Here is a 21,814-nt window from a genome sequence, read left to right on the forward strand (position 1 = left end):
GGCGTGATTCGCGCCAGTCGCGGCAATTCTCCGGCCCTGCCCCGGGCTGAGGGAATACCGTCCTATGATCATGATTATAGATTGGGAAATATTGATGTCCATGGGCACTTGCGCGTCCTTATTCACAAGCCATTGAAACTTGTCGGTGCAGCAAGCAATTAGGAAGGGAAATGGTATGCTGGCCTTTATCACAAGAAGATTTGAGTACAGTAAAGAAGTCTTGCTTCAATTATATAGAACCTTGGTTAGGCCACACCGGGAGCATTGTGTACAGCAAACGTGACCTAAATGAGTCTGTGGGGAAATACGTGTCTGTGGTCATAGCAACAATTGCTGCAATGGAGAGAAACCATTTGCGAGGGTGACCACATGGATTCAGTGAGACGACAGGAACAATTCCCGTAACCCCCTGAGGTGGGGTTGGTCTGATGAACAGCAGGTATCCACAAGGCAAGGTTTAAAAGGAGCCTCCTGTTCACTGAGAAATATTGACATATTCATTAGGCACTAAACTCCACATTTCCTTATCCATCTGAGTGTCATGTATGACTGATAACACTCCTGTGAATCTCCTTGGGACCTGCTTACATTAAAAATGTGATGTGAAATGAAATATGAAAATCACTTATTGTCACAAGTAGGCTTCAATGAAGTTACTGTGAAAAGCCCCTAGTCGCCACATTCCGGCGCCTGTTCGGGGAGGCTGGTACGGGAATTGAACCATGCTGCTGGCCTGCCTTGGTCTGCTTTAAAAGCCAGCGATTTAGCCCAGTGCTAAACAGCCCCTAGTGAGCTAAACCAGCCCAGATTACATAACCAGATTACATAAATGTAATCCATTGCATTAGTTAGTACATCTGGGAATAAATTAAGTGCTTACCACCAAATTCCCTTTGATCAGCCCCCATATCCACCTCCTGCTGAAATCCTCCGACCCTGCACCCCTCCCTCCACTCTCTGTCCCTCCGCACACTCCTCTACACTCTCTCTCCCTCCACACACTCTCACCCTCCATCCACTCTCTCCCTCCACACCGACCCTCCACATCTCTACCTTCGCACTCTCCCTCCATTATTTCACCACACACTCTCTCCCCTTTCTCATTCTCCGCTCTGTCTCCACACACTCTCTCCCTCCACAATCTCTTTCTCCCTCCCCACATCCCTCCACGTATCCCTTCCACTCTGCCTCCACTCTTTACCTTCACACTCTTGAAACCCACCAAAAATGACGCAGGTGCCAGTGTTTCATCTCCATGGAGATGGGGCACCCGATGGCCCCGCCCCTTGTATGTGATTGGCTACTGTTGGTTTGCTACTATATTGTCAGACATTTCTGAGCAATTGATTCAGCTGAGAAAAAGTGGGTGTGCAATGGAATTGTTTGTCTCACCTGAAGTGTGCCGTGTTACCGAAAAGGTTGGCAACCTCTGCTCTAGAGTGTAGAAGAATGAGAGGTGATCTCATTGAAATTTAGAAAATTCTTCTGGGGCTAAACAGGGTAGATGCAGGGAGGATGTCTCCTCTGGCTGTGTTGTTGGAGTGGAGCTAGAATTAGGGGACACAGTCTCAGAATAAGGGGTTGGACACTTCGGACTGAAATGACGAGGAATTTCTTTACTCAGAGGGTAGTAAACCTTTAGAATATACTCTACCCCAGAGGGCTGTGAAAGTTTAGACATCAAGCATGTTCAAGACAGAGATCAGTGGGTTTCTAGATGTTAATGAAATCAAGAGATATGGGGATAGTGCAGGAAAATGGCATTGCGATAGATGGTCAGTCATGATCTGGCTGAATGATGGCACAGGATAGAAGGACTGAATGGTCTATTCCTGTTCCTATTGGCAATAGAACACATTTTCCAGTGGTAGATAATCAATTCTATCTTTTTGATGTTCAGCTAAAGAAATTGCGACTCACCCTTAACGTGGTGTCTTGCCTGTTGTAGGCCAATCATCCCAGCTCCAGAAGACGGTTGCAGAGGTTTTTCAGAGTCGTGGATGAGGCCCAACCACCTGCAGCTGCTTCATCAATGACCTTCCCTCCATCATAAGGCCAGAAATGGGATGTTTGCTGTTGACTGCACAATTTTCAGCGCCATTCACAACTCAATGTGGCGGAGGCAGATTCATGGCTTTACAAAGGGTATTGGATAAGCACCTAATGAGAAAGATATTACTAGTCAATGGGGAAAAGGCAGAGGATTAGGTTGTTCTTGCAGAGATCTGCATATAATGGGTGGAATAGCTTATTTCTATTGCACAATCAATCTAAGATTTTTATTCATTTACGTGGTGTGGGCATCGCTATCTAGGCCAGCTGCCTGTTGACTGAGGCTCTGCTGCTTGAACGATTTGGTGAACACAAACTCAATCTGGCTACATGCCCATCCCTAATTGCCCTTGTGAAGGTGGTGGTGAGCTGCCTTCTTGAGCCGCTGCAGTCCATGTGGCGTAGGTACACCCACAGTGCTGTTGGGAGGGAGTTCCAGAATTTTGACCCTGCGACAGTGAAGGAACTGCGATATATTTGCAAGTCAGGATGGTGTGTGGCTTTGAGGAAGACTTGCAGATGGTGACATTCCTATGTGTCTGCTGCTCTTGTCCTTCTAATTGGTAGAGGTCGTGGGCTTGGAAGGTGCTGTAGAAGTAACCCTAGTGAGTTGCTGCAGTGTGTCTTGTAGATGATACACATGGCTGCCACTATTCATCGTGGTGGGTGGGGGCAGTAAATGTTTGTGATGGGGTGCCAATCTTTGTCCTGGAGGGTGTCAAGCTTTTTGAGTGCTGTTGGAGGCAATTGGAGAGTATTCTGTCACACATTTACACCTTGTAAATGGTGGACAGGCTTTTGGGAGTCAGGAGGTGAGTCCCTCTTCACAGAATTCCTAACTTCTGACCTGCCCCAGCAGCCACAGTATTTATATGGCTAGTCAAGTTCAGTTTCTCGTCAATGGTAACCCCCAGGATGGTGATAGTTTGGGATTCAGTGATGGTAATGTCATTGAACATCATGGGGCGATGGAACTCGCTGCCGGCGGAGGTGGTGGAAGCAGGGACGATAGTGACGTTTAAGGGCATTTTGACAAATACATGAATAGGATGGGAATAGAGGGATACGGACCCCGGAAGTGTAGAAGATTTTAGTTTAGACGGGCAGCATGGTCGGCGCAGGCTTGGAGGGCCGAAGGGCCGAAGGGCCTGTTCCTGTGCTGTACTTTTCTTTGTTCTTTGTTCTTTGTACCTGTTGTCAACCCAAGTCCATATGCTCCAACCCCTCACCTTCTCAGTATTCGCCGCCCAATAATAATACTACAGGTTTGGAAGGGCCAGCCGCCCAGACTGCCGCCCTCTCTGGAGCACCGTCTTCTGAATCCTTGCTACTTTACCTGCCCAGACAAATGACAAAATCAACCCTTCCAACCCCATAAAAAACACTTTTGGCAAAAAAAACTGGTAGGCATTGAAATAAGAATAAAAATTGTAGCAAGATAGTCGTCTTTACTGCCTGCACCTGGCCTGCCAGTGACAAGAGGGCCCAAGTCCATATGTTGTAGAGGAATGGAGGAATGGGCCCGATTACGAGATGACAGGTTGTGACACACACTTTTGTTGCTGCTATTGGCCTGCAGCCCACCTTTGACCTACTGCATATAACCTTTCATTTAGACCTTGCACAGAGGATTTCCTCACTGTGGACAAGGCTTTGCCCCCCCCCCCCCCCACCTCTTGGGTATATCTTGTCAGTGGGACGGGGCATACCTAGGAAAGCTGAGCCTGGAATCTTGAGTCCCAGATATAATTGTGTCACATCAAATTGGCAGGGTGTGCATGATTGGCAAGTGTATGTTCTCACTGCCCTACTATTCTTGCTGATCACCTGCAATTTTACCAAATTTATTTTATTCGGGTTAACAACCTTCCTTCAAGACCCTTAGATTAGTTGCAGAAGCTTATACTATGAGAACTTTGGAGCCCATTTGATCCCGTTATTCATACTACAAGGGTGAAGGCAGCAAGCACTTGTCTTTTAATTCTGTGTGCAACATGTTACACTTCTGGGATGGTGCATTACTAAACCTTCCGATAAAAGTGACTTTAACTATTGTGAGCATGGCAAATTTGTGTTCTTAAAGACACTTAAAGGGTAATGCATTAAATTGACACATAAATAAAATGTCATAAAGCAAGGTATTTTTCTCGAATCTTTACAGTGCAGAAGGAGGCCATTCAGCCCATCAAGTGTGCACCGGCCTTCTGAAAGAGAATCCTACCTTGGTGATTCACACTGCGCCGCTCACTGTGTAAAATATTAAACAGAGTCCAACACTGAGTATCTGTTGCAACAGAAACACACTTCATCACACCTGATCCATTCTGTCATAGTACACATCAGTGGAGAGCAGCTACATTCCTTTGTTCTTGTTGAATTGAGATGATGTTCAATCTGGTAAAGCTGAACTAGCAGAGGTGGGGAATGTCAGTTCACATCTCCTTTGGGTCCTTTTTATTTCTTTTTTATGTTAATTTCCTTCCTCATTCTGTTAGGTTCCTCGGAAAAAAATACACCATCCAACTCTGTCAACTAATGGTGCTGGTGCAGGCGTGCATTTCGTGATAATCAATTCCTATCTATCCAGTGTCCCCTCTCAATAAACTGCGTGGTCGAGAAACCACTTCACTAACCACCCCATGATCATTTTTTTAAAACTCTTTCATGGGGTGAGGGCATCCCTAAGTACCCTTGTACTGAGTGACTTGCCAGGCCATTTCAGAGGGCAGTTCAGAGTCAACCACATTGCCTTCCAGCATTAACTTTCCAGGTTTTCTGACTGCCTCGCAGAGAAGAGATCAGGGTCAGTGAGGGGTGACCTGATAGAGGTCTACAAGATTATGAGAGGCATGGATAGAGTGGATGGGCAGGCACTGTTTCCCAGGGTGGAGGGGTCAATCACTAGGGGGCACAGGTTTAAGGTTGGTGGGGGAAAGTTTAGAGGAGATGTGAGAGGCAGGTTTTTTACACAGAGGGTGGTGAGTGCCTGGAACGCGTTGCCAGGGGAGGTTGTGGAAGCAGGTATATTAACTGCGTTCAAAAGGCATCTCGACAAATACATGGATAGGATGGGTATAGAGGGATATGGCACAACAAAGTGCTGAGGGTTTTGGCCAAGGGTCGTATCATGACCGGTACAGGCTTGGAGGGCCGAAGGGCCTGTTCCTGTGCTGTATTGTTCTTTGGTCTTTTGATGCGTTTTCACGATCAACACTTTCAACACGATCAACCAGGGGCTGGTTCAGCACAGTGGGCTAAATAGCTGGCTTGCAATGCAGAACAATGCCAGCAGCGCAGGTTCAATTCCCATACTGGAATGTAGCGACTAGGGGCTTTTCACAGTAACTTCATTGAAGCCTATTTGTGACAATAAGTGATTATTATTATTATTTACGCAGAAAAGAGGAGGAATAGAATTCAAAAACATTTTGCTGATTTGGATTAAAAGCAGAAGTTGGGGGAAATATAGGAGCCAGTCTGGCCACATCTGTGGAGGGACAAACATAGTTAATGTTTCAAAAGTAGTGAATCTGTGAAATTCTTTAGTGCAGAGAGCTGTAGAGGCTGGGTCGTTAAGTATGCTCAAGGCTGAGATAGACAGATTTTTAACAGTAACGGAATCAAGGGTTTTGGGGATATGGTGGGAAAGTGGTATTGAGGATCATCATATCAGATCAGTCATGATCTCATTGACTGGCAGAGCAGACTCAATGGCCAAATGCCTACTCCTGCTCCTACGTTTTATGGTCTTAAGTGTTTTGAGATGTGATTGGAGACAACATCATGTAAGATACTCGTTTCTTTTTCCTATTTCATATAAAAACTCTTGCTTCATCTTCATTATTACTGCCAGAAGAAAATAATGTTCAGAAACAAACTGAACAAAGCAGTATTTCTTTCCTTAGATAAGGGGACCAAACCTGTTCACAGTATTCCAGGTGTGGTCTAACTAGTGCCTTGTAAAGTTTTAGCAGGACTTACCCATTTTTATTCTCCATTCCCTTTGAAATAAAGGCCAAAATTCCATTTGCCTTCCCTGTTACCTGCTGAACTTGCATGCTAACCTTTTGTGGTTTATGCACGAGAACCCCCAAACCCCTCGCTGCTGCAGCTTTCTGCAGTCTTTCTCCATTTAAATAATCCTCAGCTCCTTTATTCTTCCTACCAAAGTGCATAACTTCACATTTTCCTGCATTATATTCCATCTGCCAAGATTTTGCTAACTTTTTTAACCCTGTTGACGTCCCTCTGTAGACTCTTTGTGTCACCTTACCACTTCACAGCCACTGAATGATTTTCAAAGTATAGTCTCTATCGTTGTGCAAACCAATGCAGAGGGAAATTGCACATGACAAGGTCTCAGAAATGAAAATAATGCCCGAGGTAGACCATTGTAGGAGCGTTAGTTAAGAGAAATAAAATGGTACTGAGGAAAGAGACATGCCATCAAAGCTTTTTGTCTTGCACTCATCAAGATAGCTCGCAAGATAACCCCAAAATTAAAGGAACAATTTATAAAGCATGAGATAAGAATGCTGATCGGTTGGTAAGTAGACTGATTAATGAAGGCATTGCCATGGAGATTGAAGCAATGAACAGTTAACTACCACCCTTTTGTTCAAATTCAAACCAGATGGGTCAATGCTGATTTGGTCAAGACATTGCTCTATGAATGAACCAGGGAATGGCTGTCCCAAGCTTTTGTTTAGTTCAATGTGATGTAATGCACTCTTTTCCAGGGTGGAGGGGCAGTCACTAGGGGGCATAGGTTTAAGGCAGGTTTTTTACACAGAGGGCGGTGAATGCCTAGAACGCGTTGTAGGGGAGGTTGTGGAAGCAGATACATTAACGGTGTTCAAAAAGCATCTCGACAAACACGTGGATTGGATTGACATAGAGGGATACGGCACAAGGAAGTGCTGAGGATTTTGGCAAAGGTTGGTATCATGACCAGTACAGGCTTAGAGGGCCGAAAGGCCTGTTCCTGTGCTGTATTGTTCTTTGTTCTTTGATTGCGCTTGTCCTTGGAGTGCAAATCCAGAAGCGATTGACAATTCCTTGTCATGCAAATTTGTGCATTGCGGGATTGCGAGGGATTCCGTTGTGAATCCCGCTATTGGGTTACCATTTTATGCAGGTGGCCCGACAGCAAGGTCCAACAGTTGCCTCCCCGCCTCCCCCCCACCACCACCACCACCACCACCTCCCCTGCAGTGCAATTCTACCCCCCCAGCCCCTGGGATTTTCTGAGTCACCCCTCCCCCTCAGTCCGAGGTTGACCCCGGCTCCCCCATCAGAGATTCTCATGAGAAAGACCCCCAATTGCAGAGACCCCAACCTGAGACCCTCTATAAGAGAGACCCCTGCCTGGAAGACCACCATAAGAGAGACCCCAGCCTGGAAGACCCCCATAAGAGAGACTCCTGCCTGGAAGCCTCCCAAAAGAGAGACCCCAGCCTGGAAGACCACCATAAGAGAGACCCCAGCCTGGAAGACCACCATAAGAGAGACCCCAGCCTGGAAGACCACCATAAGAGAGACCCCAGCCTGGAAGACCACCATAAGAGAGACCTCAGCCTGGAAGACCCCCATAAGGGAGACTCCTGCCTGGAAGCCTCCCAAAAGAGAGACCCCTGCCTGGAAGCTAGAGAGCAGTCCAGTCAGAGGCAGTGTAAAGAATCACTGCTTTAAAACTCATCTGTATAATACACCTGCTAGCTCAGGTAAAATAAGCAGCACCTGTAAATTCCTGGAAGGAGAAAACCAGTCAGCTGGGTTTAAACCCCCTCACGTCATTGATCTACAAGCCTTTCATTCATATCTCTGTGAAATTGTTTTCTCTGGGTTGTGATTGACAACTTCCACACACACATCCAGCTGTCTGCAGTGTTTAATTCATCTCCTATCATGTTTGATTGGCTTTCAAGTAGTCAGCTGTGAAACTAACTGGAATGCTTATAAATATCTAGCTATTGTTTACAGCTCCTGGACCACATCAAAGACAGTTGTGCTTTCTGCAGAGAAAAACAATGAAGTATCATAGAATTTACAGTGCAGAAGGAGGCCATTCGGCCCATCGAGTCTGCACCGGCTCTTGGAAAGAGCACCCTACCCAAGGTCAACACCTTCACACCCTATCCCCATAATCCAGCAACCCACCAACACTAAGGGCAATTTTGGACATTACGGGCAATTTATCATGGCCAATCCACCTAACCTGCACATCTTTGGACTGTGGGAGGAAACTGGAGCACCCGGAGGAAACCCACGCACACACGGGGAGGACGTGCAGACTCCGCACAGACAGTGACCCAAGCCGGAATCGAACCTGGGACCCTGGAGCTGTGAAGCAATTGTGCTATCCACTATGCTACCGTGCTGCCCCTTAAGTGCTTAAAGTGAGAGCACTTTAAGCACTTAACTGGTTCCTTTCACAGCTGACTATGTGAAAGCCACTTCAGGCAGGAGTCTCTCTTGTGGGGAACTTCCAGGCAGGGGTCTGTCTTATAGGAGGTCTCTGGTGGGGTCTTTGTATTTGGGGGTATCTGGTGGGGGTCTCTGTAATTGGAGAGTCATTAGTGGGGGTCTCACTCATGGGTGGTCTCTGGTGGAAATCTCTCTCATGGAGGGGGTCTCTGGTAGGGGTCTATAATTGGGGGGAATGTGGGGGGTCTGGTAGGGACGGGGTGGGTAGGATTTGCATTGTGGTGGGGGTAGTGTGGCATTCCAATGGACTTTGGGGACAACTCCCCAAAGGAGTTACCCTCTGCCCACGACGAGGCCCACCACGTCAGGACCATGTTTGGAAATACCTGCACCAATTCTCACCCACATGATTCCTGGCCCAGAGGAAGGGAGGATCACGAGGGCCTGGCGAATATGGTGCCTGGCCTATTTCCCCTATTTCGCCTCTTGCTGGCGCAGTGCACAAACCTCGATGCTACCATAAGCAGGGGACCGAAGCATCAGAAGCTGATCCCGTTTTTTGCCCGACACTGGATTCTCAGTCGCATCAGGATCTCCACTGCCAGTGGTGGGCAGCGGAAAATCCAGCCTCAGGTTTTTACCCAGCGCAACAAAATGTCTCAAATTCAGGTAGGTGCAGAGTTGGAAGGGGTGGGGGTGGGAAGGGAGTGATGAGCAAACCTTGTGCCCACAATCTTTGTGAAAAGGCAGATTTGAGGTTGTGTCTTAGTGGGGGGAGTATTCAGCTTCCCCAGTAGCTCTGCTCCTGAGGCCCAGTGGAAGCCGCACCAGCTGAAAGGCAACCTATGTTTGGTCATCCGAAGGCCTCAAAATGCTTCCTCAGAGTGGCAACGGACCCCAGCTGAAATTACTCAGAGGCCTGCTCTGGTGCCCCTTCAGACTGTAGAACTATATCTCGAAAGAAGTTTTTGGAACTTGGTCCCCATTCTGGACTGAAGGCTGACATGTGTTCTATTCTGTTTCGTTTCCCGTTCTGAGACAAACAATTTATTTTGTCAGTTATTTAAATTTGTTTCCCCCAGTTGTTTCAAAGTACCTGTTGTCCTTCCCTCACAGTTTATGAAGTGGTGACTGTGACGGGTGATGTCCGAGGAGCTGGAACCGATGCCAATATCTTTGTCACTCTCTTCGGCGAGTATGGGATCACGCCAAAGGTTCACCTGACCAGCAAGTAAGTAAATGGTATTCCCAGAGTTCAGGGCTGTGACATCAGAAAGTCGATCCTTGTTGCAGACCGTAGCTTGGCCCCATTGAGGGGGATAACAGAGAGTAGCATCTTTTCCCCTCGTGGCCAGGCCCTGTAACTGATTATGCAACACTCATGTATTTCCTCTGACTAACATTCCCTTTAACATTTTGGTAGCTCTGTGTGGCAGGTTGGTTCCGTGCCTGTGTCCTCTAATTTTTTTTAAATACAGCCACACAATTGCATTCATTAGCAAGGCCTGCACTGTACCTTCCAGATTGTTCCATGACTGCGCACCCAGTTAGCTTAGCAAGAGCATAGCTATTACCAATAGTTTATAAAAGTACATTCTCCCCAGAGTCTGATTTCTGTTGTGTAACTGGGTGCATTCATTAACATTATGTTCCAGGAACAAAAAGGGAAAGAAACACAATTCTGCTCTTAAGATGTAATGGTGATGTCTAATGGCGCTGATAGTTATGAGCAAAGTCAGGACTCTGGCCACCGTGATAACATATTATATCGATAGTTTCACTGTATCAGGAGTCATTTATGCTCAGATTTATCTATAATAGCCGTTCATATCAAGCTGGTACTCGTACTGTATTTCTAATATTAATTCTGAGGTCTCCTGACCAACAGCAGGAGTCATATACTCTTCATCAGATTGACAGGCCTGATGTAAAGCAGACTGAAGACTTCACTAAAACGTCAAGAGGCTAAATGGCTTCTGCAGCTGAATTGAAATGGTTTCAATAAAACAAGCTGCCAAATTAATAGCCATTAAACACTAACTCACCGAATTTAAATTAATGGAGGAAAACTATTAAACACATGATGTGGGCTTCGCTGGCTAGGCCAGCATTTATTGTCCATCCCTAATTGCCCTTGAGAAGGTGGTGGGGAGCTGCCTTCTTGAACCGCAGCAATACATGTGGTGTAGGTACATCCACAGTGCTGTTTGGGAGCAGTAGCTTAGGGCAGCGCTCCTATAGTCATCAGTGTTATCGTTCAGCTGCGTGGGAGCCTGGTTGCTTTTACAAAAGAACTCACATTGGAATGCAGAAATCTCTGTCAGTAAGAATTTCCTTGGCCATTTTGGTGATCAGTTGCTCTTACCTGAGATGAATATCAGCACCCCCCCCCCCCCCTCCCCCCCGCACCAACAACCCCCACCCTGCGGACTGGAGTCTGATAGGGCCAGAGATTGCCCATCCCCTACCCCCAACCACCACCACAACCTTGGGGTCTGGTATTGGGCCCAGCTGATCATGTGGCCGGCGGCCTGCCTCTGGGACTGTCCCGACTGGAGGACAGGTCTGTGATCAGGCTGACATCCATGCAGGGAACCTGTCAGCATCATCGACTGCATGTTGTGAAGTTTGAAGTTTCACATCTGTGTGGTAGTCACCACTGTTTGTATAATACGTATGAGAGGTAATACGGTAAGGTCCTGTACTACAGGTACGGGGTTAGATCCCTGCCTGCTGGCTCCGCCCAGTAGGCGGAGTATAAATGTGTGTGCTCACCGAGCTGCAGCCATTTCGGCAGCAGCTGCAGGAGGCAACACATCTCTGCTTAATAAAGCCTCGATTACTCTCTACTCTCTACTCTCGTCTCGTCGTAATTGATAGTGCATCAATTTATTATGCAGAGATTTTACAGCGATGGACCTACGCATCAAGCCAGATCGTCTGCAGCTGCACCCTCAAGCAGACAACGCCACGTCGGCCTTCGACCACTGGCTAGCTTGCTTTGAAGCCAACACCGGAGCAGCGACAGAACAACCCTCGGACGCACAGAAACACCAGATCCTGTACACACGGTTGAGCTCTGATATTTTTCCCCTTATCCGGGATGCGCCCAACTACACTGAGGCCATAGCGCTTCTGAAAGAGAACTACATCCGGCCGATCAACAAACTCTACGCCAGGTACCTCCTGTCCACGCGGCAACAACTCCCCGGTGAGTCATTGGAAGATTTCTGGCGTGCCCTGCACGCCCTGGCGAGGAACTGCGATTGCCAGGCAGTTTCGGCCATTGAACATACTGAACTCCTAATCAGGGACACTTTCGTTATGGGCATAGGGTCGGCGTACATCCGGCAGCGCCTCTTAGAAGGGGGTACGCTCGACCTCGCGGCGACTAAGAAACTCGCGACCTCACTAACGGTAGCCTCCCGTAATGTACAAGCGTACGCCCCCGACCGCACGGCGCCCCCTCATGGTCATCGTGGGCCCCACCAGCGACCGCCCCCAGCCAACCCCAAGCCTGCGCCGCGCGGCAGCCAGCAAACCCCGGGGACCCCAAGTGCTATTTCTGCGGGCAAAGCACCCCCGCCAGCGCTGCCCAGCGCGGAGTGCATTCTGCAAGACCTGCGGGAAGAAGGGGCATTTCGCTGCGGTGTGCCAGGCCCGGTCGATCGCCGCTGTATCCAGGCCCATTGTTCCTGCACCCCCCACGTGCGACCCGTGGGAGCCGCCTTTTTTGTTCCCGCAGCCCACCTGTGGCCCGTGGGTGCCGCCATCTTCCTCTCAGCAGACCTCGTGCGGCCCGTGGGCGCCGCCATCTTCGGCGCTATTTTGGCGGCGCCTCAGGACCCCTGCTCATCGGGCACCTCATCTGGCCGCTCATCACCCGCAACCACTACCGATCAGCCCGGGGCCCACCAACACCAGCCGCAGCTCGCCCCCATCACGCTCGACCAGTCCCAGCCACACAACCGCAACAACGACGGTGAAAGTCGATGGCCACAAGACACCTTGCCTTCTGGACTCCGGGAGCACGGAGAGCTTCATCCACCCCGATACGGTAAGGCGCTGCTCCCTCGTGGTACACCCCTTCACCCAAAGAATCTCCCTGGCCTCCGGATCACACGCCGCGGAGACCCGGGGGTACTGCATCGCCACCCTCACCATCCAGGGCGTAGAGTTCAGCAACTTCCGGCTCTACGTCCTCCCCAACCTCTGCGCAGCCTTGCTACTTGGCCTGGACTTCCAGTGCAACCTCCAAAGTCTAACTCAAAAGTTCGGCGGACCCCTACCTCCCCTCACCGTATGCGGCTTCACGACCCTTAAGGTCGACCCACCCTCCCTGTTTGCAAACCTCACCCTCCGGATTGCAAACCCGTCACCACCAGGAGCAGACGGTACAGTGCCCAGGACAGGACTTTCATCAGGTCTGAGGTCCAGCGGCTACTGCGGGAAGGCATCATCGAGGCCAGCAACAGCCCCTGGAGAGTCCGAGTGGTAGTTGTAAAGACTGGGGAGAAACCCAGGATGGTCATTGACTGCAGTCAGACCATCAATCGGTACAAGCAGCTAGACGTGTACCCCCTCCCACGCATATCTGATATGGTCAATCAGATTACACAGTACTGGGTCTTCTCTACAGTGGACCTGAAATCTGCCTACCACCAGCTCCCCATCCGAAAGGCGGACCGCCAATACACTGCGTTCAAAGCAGACGGCCGCCTTTACCACTTCCTTAGTGTTCCCTTCGGCGCCACTAATTGGGTCTCAGTCTTCCAACGGGAGATGGAACGAATGGTTGACCGCTAAGGACTGCGGGCCACCTTCCCGTACCTCGATAATGGATGCCCTCGATAACCTCTGCGGCCACGACCAGCAGGACCATGACGCTAACCTTTTCAAATTTCCCCATACCGCCAAACTCCTGAACCTCAAGTATAACAAGGAGAAGTGCGTGTTCAGCACAAACCACTTAGCCATCCTTGCCTGTGTGGTGCAAAATGGAGTTCTAGGGCTCGACCCGATCGCATGCGCCTCCTCATGGAACTCCCCCCAGGCCCTCAAACGATGCCTGGGGTTTTTCTCACACAATGCCCAGTGGGTCCCTAACTCTGTGGACAAGGCCCGCCCACTCATCCACTCCACAGTTTTCCCCATGACGGCTGAGGCCCAACAGGCCTTCAACCGTATCAAGGCCGACATCGCCAAGGCCGCGATGCACGCAGTCGACGAGACCCTCCCCTTTCAAGTCGAAAACGATGCATCAGACGTCGCTCTGGCCGCCACCCTCAACTAGATAGGCAGGCCCGTTGCATTCTTTTCCCACACCCTCCATGCCTCCGAAAATCGGCACTCCTCTGTCGAAAAGGAGGCCCAAGCCATCGTTGAAGCTGTGCGGCATTGGAGGCATTACCTGGCCAGCAGGAGATTCACTCTCCTCACTGACCAACGGTCGTTTGCCTTCGTGTTCAATAACATGCAGCGGGGCAAGATCAAAAACGATAAAATCTTGAGGTGGAGGATCGAGCTCTCCACCTATAATTACGAGAGTTTGTATCGCCCCGGTAAGCTCAATGAGACCCCAATGCCCTATAGAACATAGAAAATACAGCACAGAACAGGCCCTTCGGCCCACGATGTTGTGCCGAACCTTTGTCCTAGATTAATCATAGATTATCATTGAATTTACAGTGCAGAAGGAGGCCATTCGGCCCTTTGAGTCTGCACCAGCTCTTGGAAAGAGCACCCTACCCAAACTCAACACCTCCACCCAACACCAAGGGCAATTTGGACATTAAGGGCAATTTATCATTGGCCAATTCACCTAACCCGCACATCTTTGGACTGTGGGAGGAAACCGGAGCACCCGGAGGAAACCCACGCAGACACGGGGAGGACGTGCAGACTCCGCACAGACAATGACCCAAGCCGGAATCGAACCTGGGACCATGGATCTGTGAAGCAATTGTGCTATCCACAATGCTACCGTGCTGCCCTTAAGAACAAATTAATCTACACTATATCATTTTCCCGTAATCCATGTACCTATCCAACAGCTGCTTGAAGGTCCCTAATGTTTCCGACTCAACTACTTCCACAGGCAGTGCATTCCATGCCCCCACTATTCTCTGGGTAAAGAACCTACCTCTGATATCCCTCCTATATCTTCCACCTTTCACCTTAAATTTATGTCCCCTTGTAATGGTGTGTTCCACCTGGGGAAAAAGTCTCTGACTGTCTACTCTATCTATTCCCCTGATCATCTTATAAACCTCTATCAAGTCGCCCCTCATCCTTCTCCGCTCTAATGAGAAAAGGCCTAGCACCCTCAACCTTTCCTCGTAAGACCTACTCTCCATTCCAGGCAACATCCTGGTAAATCTTCTTTGCACCTTTTCCAGAGCTTCCACATCGTTCCTAAAATGAGGCGACCAGAACTGTACACAGTACTCCAAATGTGACCTTACCAAAGTTTTGTACAGCTACATCATCACCTCACGGCTCTTAAATTCAATCCCTCTGTTAATGAACGCGAGCACACCATAGGCCTTCTTCACAGCTCTATCCACTTGAGTGGCAACTTTCAAAGATGTATGAACATAGACCCCAAGGTCTCTCTGCTCCTCCACAATGCCAAGAACTCTACCGTTAACCCTGTATTCCGCATTCATATTTGTCTTTCCAAAATGGACAACCTCACACTTCTCAGGGTTAAACTCCATCTGCCACTTCTCAGCCCAGCTCTGCATCCTATCTATGTCTCTTTGCAGCCGACAACAGCCCTCCTTACTATCCACAACTCCACCAATCTTCGTATCGTCTGCAAATTTACTGACCCACCCTTCAACTCCCTCATCCAAGTCATTAATGAAAATCACAAACAGCAGAGGACCCAGAACTGATCCCTGCGGTACACCACTGGTAACGGGGATCCAGGCTGAATATTTGCCATCCACCACCACTCTCTGACTTCTATCGGTTAGCCAGTTCGTTATCCAACTGGCCAAATTTCCCACTATCCCATGCCTCCTTACTTTGTGCAGAAGCCTACCATGGGGAACTTTATCAAATGCCTTACTAAAATCCATGTACACTACATCCACTGCTTTACCTTCATCCACATGCTTGGTCACCTCCTCAAAGAATTCAATAAGATTTGTAAGGCAAGACCTACCCCTCACAAATCCGTGCTGACTATCCCGAATCAAGCAGTGTCTTTCCAGATGCTCAGAAATCCTATCCTTCAGTACCCTTTCCACTACTTTGCCTACCACCGAAGTAAGACTAACTGGCCTGTAATTCCCAGGGTTATCCCTAGTTCCTTTTTTGAACAGGGGCACGACATTCGCCACTCTCCAATCCCCTGGTACCACCCCTGTTGACAGTGAGGACGAAAAGATCATTGCCAACGGCTCTGCAATTTCATCTCTTGCTTCCCATAGAATCCTTGGATATATCCCGTCAGGCCCGGGGGACTTGTCTATCCTCAAGTTTTTCAAAATGCCCAACACATCTTCCTTCCTAACAAGTATTTCCTCGAGCTTACCAATCTGTTTCACACTGTCCTCTCCAACAATATCGCCCCTCATTTGTAAATACAGAAGAAAAGTACTCATTCAAGACCTCTCCTATCTCTTCAGACTCAATACACAATCTCCCGCTACTATCCTTGATCGGACCTACCCTCGCTCTAGTCATTCTCATATTTCTCACATATGTGTAAAAGGCCTTGGGGTTTTTCTTGATCCTACCCGCCAAAGATTGTTCATGAAGTATACACACTTCAACCCATCTCCGTGCCTGCAAATACTCTCCTTTGTCAGTGTTCCCTTCCCCACTGCCTCATTACATGCTTTGGCGTCCTGAATATCGGCTACCTTAGTTGCTGGACTACAAATCCGGTTCCCATTCCCCTGCCAAATTAGTTTAAACCCTCCCGAAGAGTACTAGCAAACCTCCCTCCCAGGATATTGGTGCCCCTCTGGTTCAGATGCAACCCGTCCTGCTTGTACAGGTCCCACCTTCCCCAGAATGCGCTCCAATTATCCAAATACCTGAAGCCCTCCCTCCTACACCATTCCTGCAGCCACGTGTTCAACTGCACTCTCTCCTTATTCCTAGCCTCGCTATCACGTGGCACCGGCAACAAACCAGAGATGACAACTCTGTCTGTCCTGGCTTTCAACTTCCAGCCTAACTCCCTAAACTTGTTTATTACCTCCCTTTTCCTACCTATGTCGTTGGTACCAATGTGCACCACGACTTCTGGCTGCTCCCCCTCCCCCTTAAGGATCCTGAAGACACGATCCGAGACATCCCTGGCCCTGGCACCCGGGAGGCAACATACCTTCCGGGAGTCTCGCTCGCGACCACAGAATCTCCTATCTATTCCCCTAACCATTGAATCTCCTACAACTATTGCTTTTCTATTCTCCCCCTTCCCTTCTGAGCCCCAGAGCCAGACTCAGTGCCAGAGACCTGGCCGCTAGGGCCTTCCCCCGGTAGGTCATCCCCCCCAACAGCATCCAAAACGGTATACTTGTTTTGAAGGGGAACGGCCACGAGGGATCCCTGCACTGTCTGCCTGTTTGTTTTTTTCCCCCTGACTGTAACCCAGCTATTCTTGTCCTGTACCTTGGGTGTGGTTACCTCCCTGTAACTCTTCTCAATCACCCCCTCTGCCTCCCGGATGATCCGAAGTTCATCCAGCTTCAGCTCCAGTTCCCTAACACGGTCTTTGAGGAGCTGAAGTTGGGTGCACTTCCCGCAGGTATAGTCAGTGGGGACACCGGTGGTATCCCTCACCACCCACATCCTACAGGAGGAGCATGTAACTGGCCTAGCCTCCATCCCCTCTTACCTTACAGAATATAGCTGCTGTGTGGACTAACTAGATCTCCGCCCTCCGACTCTGCTCCCAGTCAGCTACACTTCCTGTAAACTCCTGGCTCTCTTCGCACTCTTTGCGGAAATGTCGGAAACAAAATGAAAGGAGCACCTTACTCCCTCCTCACCTAACTCCCTCGGTCACCAAACTCTCACTATCGCACTCAAAAAGCACCAAATTCAGCACTCCCTTGGTCACCAAACTCTCACTATCGCACTCAAAAAGCACCAAATTCAGCACTCCCTCGGTCACCAAACTCTCACTATCGCACTCAAAAAGCACCAAATTCAGCACTCAGTGCAAACAAAGTCTGCACTGTAGGGGATCACTTTTATACTGTGAATCTAGCCTCTGAAAAACTGGCCTAATCCAATTAACTAATTAACAAGCTCCAGCTGCAAGTGCCTAGAAGTAGAAGCCTGTTTAAAGCTGATTGAAAATTCACCTTCTTCTAAACCAAACAGCAACTTTTAAGTTAATTATCTAAATAAAAGAAAGACTAAACTTTAGATAAAAATGAAGCCTTATACTCCCTCGGTCACCAAACTCTCACTATCGCACTCAAAAAGCACCAAATTCAGCACTCAGTGCAAACAAAGTTTGCACTGTAGGGGATCACTTTTATACTGTGAATCTAGCCTCTGAAAAACTGGCCTAATCCAATTAACTAATTAACAAGCTCCAGCTGCAAGTGCCTAGAAGTAGAAGCCTGTTTAAAGCTGATTGAAAATTCACCTTCTTCTAAACCAAACAGCAACTTTTAAGTTAATTAACTAAATAAAAGAAAGACTAAACTTTAGATAAAAATGAAGCCTTATACTCCCTCGGTCACCAAACTCTCACTATCGCACTCAAAAAGCACCAAATTCAGCACTCAGTGCAAACAAAAGGTTTGTATCCCAAGGTACATGTGCCAGCGCACAAGTGGACCAATTCCGGGCCCGGCACAATGGTCTCTGTCACCCAGGGGTCACCCGGTTCTTTCACTTCATAAAGGCCCGGAACCTACCCTACTCCATTGCATAAGTCAGGACGGTCACCAAAGACTGCCAGGTCTGCGCGGAGTGCAAACCGCACTTCTACCGGCCAGACCGAGCGCACCTGGTGAAGGCCTCCCGTCCCTTTAAACGCCTCAGCATGGATTTCAAAGACCCCCTCCCCTCCTCCGACCGAAACACGTACTTCCTGAACGTGGTCGATGAATACTCCAGATTCCCCTTCGCAATCCCATGCCCCGATATGACGTCTGCCATAGTCACCAAAGCCCTCAATAGCATCTTCACTCTGTCCGGTTTCCCTGCTTACGTCCGCAGCGACCAGGGATCCTCCTTTATGAGTGATGAGCTGCGTCAGTTCCTGCTCAGCAAGGGCATTGCTTCGAGCAGGACGACCAGCTACAACCCCCGGGGAAACGGGCAGGTGGAGAGGGAGAACGGGACAGTCTGGAAAGCCGTCCTGCTGGCCCTGCGGTCTAAAAATCTCCTGGTCTCCCGCTGGCAGGAGGTCCTCCCCGACGCCCTCCACTCCATCCGATCGCTACTTTGCACTGCGACTAATGAAACCCCCCATGAATGTCTCTTTGCCTTCCCTAGGAAGTACACCTCCGGGATTTCGCTCCCAACGTGGCTGGCAACCCCCCGGACCCATCCTCCTCCACAAGCACGTGCGGCTCCACAAGGTGGACCCGTTGGTCGAAAGGGTACCGCTGCTACATGAGAACCCGCAGTACGCCTACGTGGCGTACCCTGACGGCCGCCAAGACACAGTCTCCCTCAGGGTCCTGGCACCAGCTGGTTCCCCCCCCCCCCCACCAATTGCCCTGGCGTCACCCACCATCCCTCCAGCGCACCTCACCACAGCCCCCGCTCCAGGACGATCTGTCCTCCCATTGGTTCCACCCGGGGATGAAGATGAGAACTACACGCTTCCGGAGTCACCGGCGACCAAGCCGCCACCTGCATCGCCACCGGGACTGTGGTGCTCACAACGGAGGATCAAGGTACCCGACAGGCTACCTTTGTGAACTTTCACCAAACTGTACTCTTTAAAAATGCTCACATACCATGTAAATAGTTTAAAAAAATGCTCACATACCATGTAAATAGTTTTCCACCACCCCCGCTGGACTCTTTTTTAACAGGGGGTGAATGTGGTAGTCACCACTGTTTGTATAATACGTATATGAGAGGTAATACGGTAAGGCTCCTGTACTACTGGTAAGGGTGTAGATCCCTGCCTGCTGGCTCCGCCCAGTAGGCGGAGTATAAATGTGTGTGCTCACCGAGCTGCAGCCATTTCAGCAGCAGCTGTAGGAGGCTCCACATCTCTGCTTAATAAAGCCTCGATTACTCTCTACTCTCGTCTCATCGTAATTGATAGTGCATCAATCTGAGAATCCTTCTCCCTGTTCACGTAACTCGCCACAGTAAATATCCAGCCAGTCTCTGTATTTGCATCTTCTGGTTTCTGTTCAAATATTTTGCAAAGCGACCAATGGGATTTTGTTCCAGGCAGAGAAAGAAGCATTCTATTGTTTGCTTTGCTTAAATGATACAGTTGCAGCTTAGAAATGAATGCACACTACACTTGCTAGGACTGCAGGATCTGCCTTCAGCTTAAAGAATGACTGCTATGGGGAAAAAATTTAAAGTTCAAGCCCAGGCTTTTGGAAAGTGCAGAGATTAAAAAAAATTTTTTTTTAGAGTACCCAATTAATTTTTTTTCAATTGAGGGGCAATTCAGCGTGGCCAATCCACCTACCCTGCACATCCTTGGATTGTCGGGGAGAATGTGCAAACTCCACACGGACAGTGACCCAGAGCCGGGATCGAACCTGGGACCTCGGCGCCATGAGGCAGCAATGGTATCCATTGCGCCACCGTGCAGCCCCTGGGTGCTGAGATATTTGATTAAAAACACAAAGAACAGTTCAATAGGTAAATTTTATCGTGCTTTTTAGAAATATGTATTCCCTTGATTTCTTTACATTTTCTATAACGTTACTTTGGTCATTAGAAATTTCAGTTCCTGACAAAAAATGGCAGTCAACATTCTATGACAAGGCTTTTGAATGATTCAATTTCTTCACAATGGTGAAATGTTAACATATTTTAATAAGATTTTCCTGTGTATAATTTTCATTGCATCTTGACATAAGAGCTTTTTGTTAAAAAGTTTGTGCAGAAAGTAAGATAACTGTGCCTAGGATACTATATGCAAGATGTTTAATAACTCACATCATGGGGCAACTTCGCAGCAAGTACATTACGAGTTGACATTGTGGAGAGTGTTGAATTAGCAACTTAATAAAAACAGTGGTCAAAAATGGTGACAAGGCACAAGACATATCAGCTCCACTGAATTCTAACACCAGCTGCCAGTAACCTGTAGACAAAAAGGGGACGAGTTGGTTTCAAATGAAAAAGAATTGAATTTATCACATCAAAGGCATAAAATGAAAGAGAATAAAGTTTTAATTCTGATAATTGAAAGCACTGATTACAAGAATATAACTATATGGGTGCAGGTCAAGAATGAACCTTATATACAAGGAAGTGACTGTTAAGTAGGTGCCACAGTTATGAAGTATTTAAGGTGTTTTAGACCATCGTTCTTCTGTTGTAATACTGATCTTAACCTAACTTTATTTATCCATTTCTACAGCACAGAGAAGAGGTATCCAGACTTTTTAGGTTCACATTCAGCAAACAAAAGGAGAAAGATATTGAATTTGACTGCTTAGATGTGCTTGTGTTGGCTTGCAGGAAAATACATGAAATTCTAGACCTGTTTTGCTATGTTTTGTCATTTGAGGTAAATGCAAAACCCAGTTAATTGTTCATTCCACTTTGTATACCCTCGCACCCATCCACATTATTGATGGTATTTAGTGGAGGTGACGGGTATCTTACCTGCTAACTGGAGAGCCAGCGAGAACCCTGCATCACCTCTGTTAGGGAGGCCCCACTGCACTAAGTTCCACTCAGCCACTTAACTGGACAGTGGCGAGCTCTCCCCGGGATCAAGGATCCCGGGTGGGAAGTCCCATCTGCCGAGAGCTACTAGACAATCAGAGATCTGTGGCTACATTGAAGGGCAGTGTCACCGGGGAGGTGGTGGCTACTGCTGGTACAACACCCACCCAAGGTCCAGGATCATCCCTGGATCTCAAGCCACAAGGGAGTGATGGTGATGGGGGAGTGTATGTGTGGGGGTGGGGGTGTTTGGTCAGGGTCGCTGAGGAGGGCCAGCAGCAAGGCCAGGGGCGTCTCCAGATGCCCCACCCCACTTCCCAATGTAGGGTTCCTCAACATTGCCTGCCTTTAAAAGAGGGACCACCCCTTGACAGGAGCCCACAAGCATGTATTCGCTTGTTGTGCCCTGTGCTCCTCTTGTGGCAAGCTCCACCTCCCACTGCTGGGCTAATCCCAACGGAAGTGGGATGAGACTCTG

The 21,814-nt window shown here is 48.6% G+C and overlaps 1 protein-coding gene across 1 annotated transcript in view; it reads left to right on the forward strand.

The window, feature by feature from the left end:
- loxhd1a (lipoxygenase homology PLAT domains 1a) overlaps nt 1–21,814 on the forward strand; it is a 332,608-nt gene that overhangs the window by 85,871 nt on the left and 224,923 nt on the right. The window contains exon 8 of the mRNA XM_072497474.1: nt 9,595–9,709. Within this exon, the coding sequence (XP_072353575.1) occupies nt 9,595–9,709 (115 nt within the window). The remainder of the gene's footprint in view (nt 1–9,594; nt 9,710–21,814) is intronic.

This window comes from Scyliorhinus torazame, chromosome 3, assembly GCF_047496885.1.
Source record: "Scyliorhinus torazame isolate Kashiwa2021f chromosome 3, sScyTor2.1, whole genome shotgun sequence".
NCBI classification, from domain to species: domain Eukaryota; kingdom Metazoa; phylum Chordata; class Chondrichthyes; order Carcharhiniformes; family Scyliorhinidae; genus Scyliorhinus; species Scyliorhinus torazame.